At 46.5% G+C, this 12,059-nt stretch overlaps 1 protein-coding gene across 19 annotated transcripts in view; it reads right to left on the bottom strand.

The window, feature by feature from the left end:
- Positions 1-12,059, bottom strand: part of CACNA1B (calcium voltage-gated channel subunit alpha1 B) — a 292,874-nt gene that overhangs the window by 24,949 nt on the left and 255,866 nt on the right. For 13 of the 19 annotated variants that reach the window (XM_033077556.2, XM_033077554.2, XM_033077562.2 and 10 more), the window contains 2 exons: positions 9,111-9,238; positions 1,648-1,744 (listed from right to left, as the gene is read on the bottom strand). In XM_033077556.2, coding sequence (XP_032933447.1) covers positions 1,648-1,744; positions 9,111-9,238 — 225 coding nt within the window. Of the gene's footprint in view, positions 1-1,647; positions 1,745-3,795; positions 3,893-9,110; positions 9,239-12,059 lie in introns of all 19 variants that reach the window. The other 6 variants (XM_033077555.2, XM_033077560.2, XM_033077565.2 and 3 more) reach the window with 1 other exon arrangement.

Here is a 12,059-nt window from a genome sequence, read left to right as displayed (position 1 = left end):
ACCCATCTCTGCCCATGCTTGTGGCACACAGACACAATCCAGAGATGGGGGAAAATTAATGATGTCTTTAAAAAATCAGGAGTCTGGGTTATAAAAAGAAGCCATTCCTATGTACCCAGGTTCTGTGGGTCTGACAGGCAAATTAAAGGAGGTATCAGGAAATTCTCAGGGAAAAGCCAGGCTGAAGAAATGCCTGTGGGCACAAAGTCTGCTATGAAAACCAGTCCAAAAATCTTATTTAAAATGCTTATTTCAACACATCATCTCTTTATCCCCTTTTGTTTTGCTCTTTTTTGAATTCTACAAGATTTAGGGAAGAAAAATAAAGTTTTATCCTTCTGGCTTCTGGTATAGCCCCAGAGCAGATGTGCTTGCCCACCTGCAAACACCTTTCAGCAGGACACAGCTCTCCTAAACCAATGGCAACTCACAGGTAGCAAATCCTTGGATTTCTGTGGATAACTGGTGTCTAAAATAGCTGACACCTGGAATTTTGATCTAGTTAGGTTCCTCAAGCTCAGCTGTGGTAGCCAGAAACAAATCAAATAGAGCAAAATCACCTAACTGGAGTGATTTAAGGTTATGTTTCATTTTCCTTTTATTTTAAATCCTGGCACACTGAGGAGGGTTCTTGTAGGAAAATTTATCTGAACTCCTTCTTTCTGCTACGTGCCCTGAATGAATCAGCCCCAGGTTTGGGTCTAGCTTGAGCCTCTTCACAAAAATCTTGGGTTTATTTGGTGTCAGTGAAAAATCCCTCAGTGCAGGAGGGGCTGTTGTGATGTGGATCCACTGGACTGAGTTTTGGGGATGCTGGACTGACACTGACAGCCAAGAAATCCTGTTAATCCAGTGAGAAATGGTTCTGAGCAACCTCTCCCCCTAAACTGTGAGCTTCAGTGGTGGAACTTCCAAGGAATCACCCTGCAAATGGAAGTTTCCAAGCACCCAGAGAATTTTTGGGAGAGCAGCCTGGCCTTAACTGAGTCTCCTCTCTTTCCATCTGAATTTCCAGCCAGGCAGCAGCCTTTGGGATAGAATTCATTCTGGTGGCTCAATTAAAATGTTTTGCCAAATCAACAATAAGCTGGAGTGATTTCTCCATCTCCCTGTCCTAAATGTTTTCTGTTAAAGTCATTTCTTCACAAGGGTGTTTAAGGAGCCCTTCTGGTGTTGTCTCTGTTTAATTGCTTGCTCACTCCTACACTACTGCCTACTCTAATTACTCCAGTCTAATTAGGAGGAGGAAAAAAAACAACATTTTGTTGAAGGGTTAGTGAGACAAAGAGCCCCAGGAAGAAAAATGGGGATCTAATGGGGGGTAATTTGCTCATTAGCACGGTCCCTCCCCAAATTAACCTAAATGGAAGCAGAATGAGAGAAAAGAGAGAGAAACACTGACAGAGAGAGAGCAGAGACATACTTAGAAAGACAAACTGATGTGCCAGAGTTTCAGAGACCAGAAAAAATTATATCTATATATATAAATTAAAAAGAAAAAAAATCAGAAGATCCAAAATCTTGCTTGGAAAGCAGAGAAAGCACCAGAAAAGTCCCATAGAACGACAGCAATGCCACAGAAACCCCACTTCAGCCACGGCACAAAAAGCTGCTGCTTGGGCAGGAGCTCCTGGGGAGGTTTTCTACCTTATAGGCAACACGAGCTGGGCATTTCTTCCCAAGGCCTAGAGGTGGGGACATGTGTCTCAGCATCTCATACATGTCTGTGTAACTGATGCGCCCGCTGGGACCACAGGGAGGAGGCAAAAGCACCGGGACACAGAAATCCAATGGGATTGAGGCGGGGAAGGGTGGGGGAAAGGCAACACAATGGAGCAAATGAAAAGGAGGAGAGAGAGAGAAGGGAAAGCAGACAAGAAAACAGAGATCTGGTTAATCAGATTTCTCCGGGGAACAAAACCAAACTCAAGAGATGGGGCAGGAGAAAGGTGGCTCTGCTTCCATTGCTGTGTTTGCATCCAGCGTCTCCTCCTCCTGCAGGGGCAGCCCTGGGGAATGCTCCATGTCCCCTGGGGAATGCTCCATGTCCCCTGGGGAATGCCTGATGTCCCCTGGGGAATGCCTGATGTCCCCTGGGGAAGGGGTGGCAGGTTGGCTTTGGCTGGCCCTTGGCAGGGTGGGGATGAGAGCTCCCCCATCACTCCCCAAACCAGTCAGGTCACCATGCCAGGGAGAGCTGGGAGGCAGAGTTATGGGACAGGGGGAGAACAGCCCAGCTTTCCTTCCAGGAAGCAGCACTTTGGGTTTGGGTGATGGGATGAGGCAGAAGCCAATCGTGGGGGTTTGCTGAGGAACTGCTCCCACTCCCAGCTCAGGCTGGAATTCTGCAAATCCCTGCTCCAAAAGCAGAGCCCAGCCCTGGCAGGAGGTGGGAAGGGGATCTGTTCCTCCCTCACTTTTGGTGGGGTTTGTTTTTCACCAAGCCAACCTCAGCTGGGAATTGCAGAGGTTTGGGAGAAGTCTCTTAGTGAGGGCATCTCCCTTCAGCACACGGTGGTGGGGACAAATCCTGGCCTGAAAAACAAGGGGTGCAAAACAGCAAGAAATTCCTGCTTCACTTTTTTGTGCCTGTTGGAACTGGGAGCAGAACTTTGACAATCTCCTTTTGTTTTCCCAACGAGCTGCCTGCTTATACAACGTGCAAATCTCTGCTGCCTGGCACCTGAGGAGACCCAGGGATGTTATTAATTGGAGTTTAACTCCTGGAAAAGCAGGGAAATGTCATCATCTCTATACAGCAGGGAAAACCTAAGCACTGATGTAAACCCCCTTTTGTGAGCAGGAAGCTTCCCACCAGCCCAGTGCCCTGACAGATCTCAGTTCCTATGTAAAGCTTTGATGGAGGAGGAGAGAACTCACCCAGCCCCAAACATCTATTCCTGTCCCTGGTAACTGCTGCAGATAAAATCCCCCAGCTTTCCTAGCCCAGAGCTGATTTAGAGGCTGAGACACAAATGAGAACTGGAGCCAATGTGCTCCCCTGGTTCCCTCCTGCTGCTGGGCTGGGGTGTGGGGTCTCCTCTTCTCTGCAGAGCTTCTGAGCTCTTCATCCTCAGGCAGGTGAGGAAACACCTGGGCTGGAGTGGAGAACAAAAGGGAGCTCTGGCCTGGCTGCTTCCAGCCTTCTCTTCATCCTCTGTTTTCCAAGAAATTCCCTGCCTGCAGCTGGGTCCCCACTGAAGCCCATCCCAGGCTGATTTCTCAGCAAGATGTGTCCCAGATCCCCCACTGGGCTCCCAAGCACAGGGAGCTCCCCCTGTGCCAGGAGCAGGAGCTTTCCCTGGCTGTCCACCACAACTCAGAGACATCATTTAACCCCCAGGCCATCTGTGGCTGTGAAAAGCTCATCCCTCATCTCTGCCCAGATCCAATGGCTTTCCAGCTCAGGAAAGAGCAGATTGATCACTCAACAATGCTACAAAGCCAAACCCAACTTGCTGCTCCCTGGAAACCTTGGGATGCCATTTCTCTCTGGAATATTTGGAAGTGCTGGGATGCTTTTTCTGGCCTGGAGCCAGCAGGATGGAAGCTGGAGGGTTCCCTGTGCCATAAAACTGCTGTCCCCAGCCAGCCAGGGTGTGGAGGAGACAGGGAAGGGATGCATGGAGGGAAAAGGAGGCAGTCACTCAATCATTCCTTTGTTCAGGCAAGGGATTGGTTATGGCACAGTTTCTTTTCTCTACTGGTTGCATTTGCACTCAGGGGAGGGAAGAGGGGATAAAAAGAAACAGAACCAGGACTAGAGATGCTGGAGGGATCTCTGAGATTCCAAACCTTGTAGGCCACCCTATGAGGGCACTTCTTTCCTAAGCCCAGGGGTGGAGCAATTACACGTAACAAATTGTACATATCCTTATAATGAATGCGGCAACTGGAAAGGAAACACCAGAGGTTATGACAGCAACATCCCACAGCAACCAGCTTTTCCTCAGGCAAACAGGGCAGAATCAGCTTTTCCACAGGCAAACAGGGAAGAATCAGCTTTTCAAAAGGCAAACAGGACAAGTTGAAAGGGCAAAACACGCTGAAAAGAAAGGTTAGTCTGGAAAGGAAGGACACTTTAACACACACAGAGAACTTCCAGCTGCTCACCCAACTTTATATCCTTGCATTTTCCTCTGGGAAACCTTCAGTGCCATGTGCAAGGCTTCCCAAGCGTTTGGTTTCCTTTCCCACTTGTGTTTTAATTCCCTGTGCATGAGCCTCAGCCTCCAGACTCTGCTGCCCAACACTCAGAGCCTGCAGGCCACAAAGAGCCTCTGGAACAGATTATTCCTGGGATTTTATTACAGCTCTTCACTGGATTACTCCCAGGATTCAAATTAGCTTCAAAACCTTGGGAACTTTCTCTGCCACTGTCACCTCCTACATAACCCCAGCAGAGCCATTCCTGGGCAATGAGGAATTTGCTGGGAGAGCAGAAAGTGTCACCTGCACTGGGAAAATCCAGCTTTCAATAGCAGAAGGAGAAATCAGACACCTCCTGGAAGCTTTATGGTCAGTCTCATTAACTCCCAATAATAATTTCAGCTAATTAAACAGCAGGATTATATTTTTCAAATTTTTTTTGTGTAGCCGACTCATAGATGAAAAGAGTTGAATTTCAAAATTACCTCTGAAGAAAACTGGGATGCTTTGTCCTCCCTGTGTTTATTTTGGTGCATTCTGTAAAGAAGGCTGGGATATTTTGGGAGAACTCCTTCAATGTTGCTGTTTTTTGGGAGGTGAAGAATGAAGGTCTATTCAAAGCCTTCCCCAATCAAATCCAAACTACAAATTCAGAGGAGAGCAAATGGAACCAGGCAGGTCTTGGCTCCAGGCCTAATCGTGGGTCTAAAAAGGGTTTGTTTAACTGAGGCACCAAGTTTACACTTCCCTTACAATTTTAGAAGGATTCTGGCAAATGAGGGTGTGGAAAATAGGGCTGAACACTTCCCTGAGCTCTCCAAGCGTCTGTGGAAGGCTGGAAAACCAACAGCTGCTTTACATTGGGAGATCATGGCTCAAAATGAGGACAAACAGGGTTTCTCTTCCAGGCTCAGACAATTCCAGACTGGTTTGGGGTGGAAGGACCTTAAAGTCCATCCCATTCCATCCCTGCCATAGCAGGGACACCTCTCACTGTCCAGGGTGCTCCAAACCCCTCCAGCCTGGCCTTGGACACTGCCAGGGGTGGAACAGCCACAGGTTTTTATTTCAATCTATTTCCTTTATTTCACTCTGGTTTTCCTGACTTGGGAGCACGTGCAGCTCCCTGAGTGCTCTGGGGGACAGCTGATGGCAATGGGGTGGCCAGAGTGACACCAGCACTGCCAGGTGTGCACTGGGAGAGGAACAAAACAGATAAAGAACTCACTTTCTATATGTTGAACTCCTAGAAATCCAATTATGTTTTCTTTCCCAGTTCATCTTTAAATACTGGTTTCCCTCCTTTCTCAATTACAGTAATTTCACGATTATAAGCTGCACGTCACAATACAGAGTGTGATAAAAGGTATCTGTTCTATCACCATCTGTTGAGGGTGGGGGCAGTGATGCTTATCTCCATGGGAGATGTTCTGCTAATGGGCCATCCATTGAAACCAGGCAGGGCATTGTTCTTTATCTTTTCACAACCCATCCTTCCTCCAGCCAGTCATTTTCTGCTCATGGCCATTGAGTCCCACTGTGGGACTGATAAAATTACTGCATCCCATTGGGAGTTGCTCCAGCCAGGGGGAAGAGCCCAACATTTCTTACCAAGATAAAAACAGAGGTTTTGGGACACTAAGGGAGCCCTTTCTCCACTGGACTCCAGAGGAAAACCGGATTTCTCCACATCCCCACTGGAGCTCCGGAGGGAAACTGCACCTTGTACAGGAGCACTGCTCCAACTGAGCCACATCTGTCACTGCAGGAGGATGCAGCCACCATGGAATGGGACTGCTGCCAACACCCTGCCTGACGGGTGTCAGGTTGTGCTCTGACTGTGTCAGGGTTTGGGGTTTGTTTCTTTGTAGTGCTGTATTTCTATTTTAATTTCCCTGTAAAGAACTGTTATTCCTAATTCCCACATCTTTGCCTGAAAACCCCTTCATTTCAAAATTACAGTAATTTGGAGGGAGGGGGTTTACATTCTCCATTTCAAAGAGAAGTTCCTGCCTTTCTCAGCAGACACCTGTCCTCCAAACTAAAACAGCAACTTTTCATTCTCTGTCCATATATAAGCCGCACCTGATTATAAGCTGCACTTTGGGTTCGGACCAAAATTTTAGTCAAAATGGTGCGGCTTATAATTGTGAAATTACTGTAACTCCCACCACAGCATCCTGTGCTCATTTCTCTCAGTCCCTCTTTTTTTTTTTTTTTTTGGTGAGCTCAAGGCTTTTGCCACCCCTAAATCCAGCAGTTTTCCCATACTCACCCCTAGGGAATGTGGCACAGCTGCAATAACAGCTCCTAACTGCTTTTTGTACTCCCTTTTTTGAATGGTTTTCCCCAGGAGAGTTTCCAGGGAGTTGGATTTTGTAACAAAACCAAAGGTGCTATCAGAAACAGGGGTAAAATATACATTAAGTTGTGTTTAAATATTGTCTATCTAATAAAAATATAACATTTCTGGAGCATCTTTCATTGAGGGCCTCAAGCTAAGGAAAGTGGATAAACACTGTAATTCCCTTTTCCTTGGGATAATCAAGGAAGAGACTTTGGGAGAAGTGATCAGTGAGTGACCACATCAAATCATAAAATCAGATGGGTTAAAAAAGACCTCTAAGATCAGAAAGGTCTTAAATAAAAATTACTGAAAGTTCAGTTCTGGCTTAAAGTGTGAAAATATTTTAGATTTATGGAGATTTTAGTCCCACTTCTGAAAATGTGATTCCAGTGGAACTATTCTCACTCAATAACTTCCCACCAGAGTGAAAAGGGAACAGGGTTAGAGGAAAAAAAAAGCAGAATTAGCATCTTAATATCTGACATCTTCTGCATTAGCAGCTCAGGGAGTGGGAAGGTTTGGCCTCTGAGTGACTCAGAGTTAATAGAGCGAGAAATCTTCCTGTAAACTCCGTGCTGGTGCCTCTTCTGGGTGGAAAGTTCCTGAATATAAACATTAAAAATCCACATTGATCCCAATTTTGTCCCTTGCATCTCCTCCCACAGATGTAGAGCCAAGGCTGATTTTTTAAGGAGCAACCAGGCATTCCCGAATTTTCAGCCTCATTGAGATTTTCTGGTGGGAAGAGACAGGATTGAATTGGAAATAGGGAAAAAGAAAAGCTATTTCTGCCTGCTAAATCCCCACAAAGGACTTGCTGTGTCACAGAGCTCATGGGGATGAATATCTGCCTGGAGATAACAAGCTGGTAGTAACTGTGGAGTAAATATTCAGGTTGGTAGTAGGGGTGGCTTGGAGCAGTTAAAATCCCCCACAGTTCAGAGAAATGCAGGTTTTTGGAACAAGTTTCCATTTAAAGTTAGGCTAAATCATTTAAAGTGAGATTTTAAAGCAGTTTAATTGCATCCTAGCAGGGAGTTTGAGATGTTGATTATCCAAATACTCCCTGCCTCTGTCTCTGCTGAAGGAAAAAAAGAAAAAAAGGAAAGATTGGAGGAGCTGGAGGCATCACAAATCCAGAGGAGATTCACAGCATAGAACTCATAGAGAGGAAAAAGGGATCAAAAATTAGGAGAGCTTTAAATTAACAAAGAGTCTCCCAAAGGCAAATTCCCAAATAGATATAAAGAGAATTATTTGGGCAGAGCATCCAGCAATGAGAATAACCCATCACCAGGGCTGAGGTGCAGCAATGCAGAAAAGCAATTTATTAATTCAGTCCTGCTCTAGAAGTGGTCATTGGGCAGGGCCATTCCCTCAATTTAAAAAAAATTCCTTAATTTGGGGTCTGTGCTGTTACTCCAATGCCTAAGCCCAGTGTGCAGGTCTCCCTGTGTCTTGGAAGAAATTAAATTAAAAGATAAACCCTTAAAATAAACATCTCATTGTCCAGTGTGTGAAAACTATCCCCTCCTGTAACCCACTCACAAATCAGGAATGTTTTATCAGAGAATTAAATATAAGAACTAAGCACTTCCAAACTTTGGCCCATTTAATTTCATTTTATCCTGATTATTTTGCACATCTTACAATCTCAACTCCAGAGCTAAACGTTACTCACAAGGCCAAAATTCCTACGTAGAGTTTGATGTCATTTCAAGGAGGCTTCCAGGAGAAAAATGTTGTGTTTAATGAGGAAAAGCTGTTTCAAAAAATCCCATTTTTTCAGGAAACCACCCCAAGGCTGTGGAACACAGATCATTCCCTGTGGGAGGGGTGGGATGAGGGCAGCAGGACCTGACTGAGCCTGGGCTGTCTGTGCAGCATCTGGGAAACCACCAAGGTGGGTCTCGGTTAGAAAAACTGCACAAATGAGGTGTGAGCCTCTCCCACTCCCTCGGGGCTGCCAGCAGCCAGAGATCTGCGGGTTTTCATCTCCGGATGGGATGCAGGAACCAAAAGCTCCTTTTGGAAATGCTAAATAACTTTTTCTCCACCACCATTTAGCCAGGCTCGGTGGATTGAGGCTGTTCATTGATAATTTTTGGTTATTTAGTCAGGCTCAGCAGATTGAGGCTGTTCATTGATAATTTTTGGTTATTTAGTCAGGCTCAGCAGATTGAGGCTGTTCATTGATAATTTTTGGCTTTTTAGCCAGGCTCAGTGGATTGAGGCTGTTCATTGATAATTTTTGGTCCTTTAGCCAGGCTCGGTGGATTGAGGCTGTTCATTGATAATTTTTGGTTATTTAGCCAGGCTCAGTGGATTGAGGCTGTTCATTGATAACTTTTGGTCCTTTAGCCAGGCTCAGCAGATTGAGGCTGTTCATTGATAATTTTTGGCCGTGCTTTGCCTTCAGGGGTGTCTGCATTGGGTGTGTGTGAAGGAAACGCCCTTGCAGTGACACCAGGTGTGTTCCTCTCCAGCGCTCAGGGTCTGGAGCATTTAGCACCGATGTAACCTCACATCCTGGAGCTGTTCCCGTTAAAACGGGCTCTGAGGTGCAGCATTTCAGCCGCAGTGTCCCCCTGTCCCCCCGTGTCCCAGCACGTACCAGGCTGCCGGGTCGTACTCAGCCCACACCCGGACAAACTCATCCAGGTGGTGCGGCCCCAGGATGGAGGAGTCCCGGGTCAGGTACTCGAAATTATCCATGATCACAGCCACGAACAGGTTCAGCATCTGCGGGGAGGGACGGGAGAGGAGAAGAGAGGGGAAAGGGAGAAAAAGAGAAGGGAAAGGACAAAGGGGAAAGGAGAAGGGAAAGGAGAAGGGAAAGGAGAAGGGAAAGGAGAAGGGAAAGGAGAAGGGAAGGAAAGGAAAAGGAAAAGGAAAAGGAAAAGAAAAAGAAAAAGGAAAAGGAATTTTAAAAATTAAAACCTGCAAGGGGAGCACGCATGATTCCCCTAACTGGATGTTTGTACAAGGAGCAGCCTCACCCTGGATGAGAAACTCAGAAACTTTCTGAACAGAGCCCTGGATCCCTGGGAATGTCACTGCTGCCTCCTCTCCTGCCCAATGAAGGGAAGGACATTTTTCCACGTCCCCAGCAGATCCCAGCTGGATCAGCCTCTCTCCCTTCCCCTCTCCTCCTCCAGCACAGCCCCAGGGGCTGCAGCACTGCTCCTCCAGCCAGGAGATGGGAACTCTTCCTGCACTTCCAAATCAAGGCACAGCAACACCAGGACAGCTGGAGGAAATCCCATTCTCCAGCCTAGATGTGCAATTTCAGACTCATAACAATTCCAGCCTTCAAAGGTGCCCAGAAGGATGAGGGGCAGGACACACAAAAGGCTCCTGTCCCTAAGAGCCACCAACAGGAGCCTGGAAACACCTCCTCTGGCACAGAAAGTTCTGTTATTAAAGCCAATGGAAAAGTCATGAGGATTTCCATGGGAAAAGATCAATGTGCAGAGTGGAGAGCAGGACAGCTGGGAATGGATGGTGAACAAAGCCCCAGGATCTCACACTTTCAGTTTGTATTTTTTAAATACACATTTCAATTTCTATTTTTCTCCCTCCTGTATATTCATAATTTCCATTTGATCTTTCTCAACCTCAATTTATATTTATATTTTTCTCCAGCAAATGGCAGGAGGAAAATTCTGTCAAGCTGCACATCCACAAAGAGCCAGAAACACCAAATATGTGATCCAAACCCCCTCTGTCTATGGGGTGATGTTGAACAAACCATAAAAATGTGTCCTCTTGGCAAGGCTGGGGCTCTGCAAAGCTTTAATTGCAATGAAGTGCTAAATAATTTTAAAAATCAGTTACAGCCCTGTGCTGTAGCAGTTCAGCTCCTTGGCTCTGCCTGTTTTTGGGTTTTTGCTCCTTCCAGGGCTCTCCCCTCTCCTGGTCCCATTCCCCAGGATTTTCTGGGCGTGCTGACTCAGCTCACACAGAGCTGGATTTGCACAGAGCTGCTCCAGCCTCCAATTCTGCTGCCACATCTTGAGTGGGACAGCTGACAAACTCAGGGATGGGACTCTGGGGAGGATTTGTTGGTTGTTCTTGTTTTGTTTCTTTTAGGGGTTTTTGGCAGGTTTTGGGGGGTTTTGTTTTGTGGGTTTTTGGTTTTGTTTTGTTTTTTAACAAGCTTCACAACCAATAACACACTTGAAAATAACAATGAGAATGGCTGATGTTGGGTTAGAAATTTGTACAAGGGAAAAATTTGTGTTTAAAGCCCAGAATACTGAAGGAATCAGTAAACGGAGCATTAATTTTGGATAAGCTTTCAGGGCTGCAGGTTTTTTAATACATGCACAAGAAATAATCCACTGGTGGTCAGAGGAACAACAGCAGCCACACAAAGGATCTCAGGGGAGGGCACTGGTGTGTCCATACCCAGCTCATGGAGCTCCTGTTCCTGGTGAGGGGTTCCAGCAGGGACTGGAACACAGAGCAGGATTGATGCACAGGACTGATGAACACAGGATGGATGCACAGATCACCAAATGTGGGGATTGACAGCAAACCCCTGGAATGCAGTGAAGGCTCCATGTGCTGTTTTTGGGACATTCCAGAGCTTCCAGCTCGTCCTGCCTGAGCTGTCATGGGCTCCCTGTCCCTGCTTTCCACTGCTCTGGCCCAGCAGGGCTGGGATGTGCCCCAAGGAGCAGGGAGGTGGTTATGAACTGGCACTGATCCCTCAGGATTTCAGCTTTTATATTTTCCATCTATTTGTAACCCTGCAGTTCTTTAGTGTGTAACTCCAAACTCCACACACAGTGTGAGCTGCTGCTCTCCCATTTTGGGCACACACAACAATTCCTCTCTGGGCTGGCAATCAAGGACACCTCACTGCCTCAGGCCCCAGAGATGGAAACAAAAGTGAGTTTGGGGAGCAAACTTGGGGTCAATGACTTCATTACCTGCAGCTGTGATTGGAAGATTCACCCCCAATGTGCAAATGGACCAAACTCAACAAAGTGTGAAATCCTGTGAGCCATTGTCCATTTGGGTGTAGCCCCTGGGGGGCTTTGTCTGCTCTAAATGTACCTGGAGGCCCTCAATAAATAGAACAGCTTTTTATTCTCTTGATTTTGTGTGGCCTCTGTTTTTAGGTGGCCCCAAAAGGCACCAGCACCTCATAAAGCTCAGCCCCACAACGGCCACAGGCAGAGACCAAGCCCAGCAGCTCTGAGTGTTTTCATGTCTAAAGCTGTTCTGGCAGAAAAAATGTGATTTTTGCATTTGTTTTGGCAAAGCAATGATGATCCTTGAGGGTCACTTCCATCTCAGCAGATCCTGGGATTCTGTGAAATGGGTGTGATGCTCCCAGGAAATGCTGCTGAACTCAGCATTGTCCCCCTGGCCTCCCCAGTGCCCTTCTTCAAAGGGATGGCACAAATCAAGGCAAACCTGATTAGTGCTTAATTCCAAATATTAGACCCCCCTGTGAGAAGAAAGATAAACCCTTTCCCTTTAATGACTAAATGATCTCTTTGGGGATTTTATCAGCAGGATGATGAATGGGTTTAGCAAAGCTGCTTGGTGG

Source organism: Catharus ustulatus, chromosome 21, assembly GCF_009819885.2.
Source record: "Catharus ustulatus isolate bCatUst1 chromosome 21, bCatUst1.pri.v2, whole genome shotgun sequence".
Classification (NCBI taxonomy): Eukaryota; Metazoa; Chordata; class Aves; order Passeriformes; family Turdidae; genus Catharus; species Catharus ustulatus.
The sequence above is the reverse complement of the archived record's forward strand: the minus strand, read 5'-3'. Positions and strand labels throughout refer to the sequence as shown.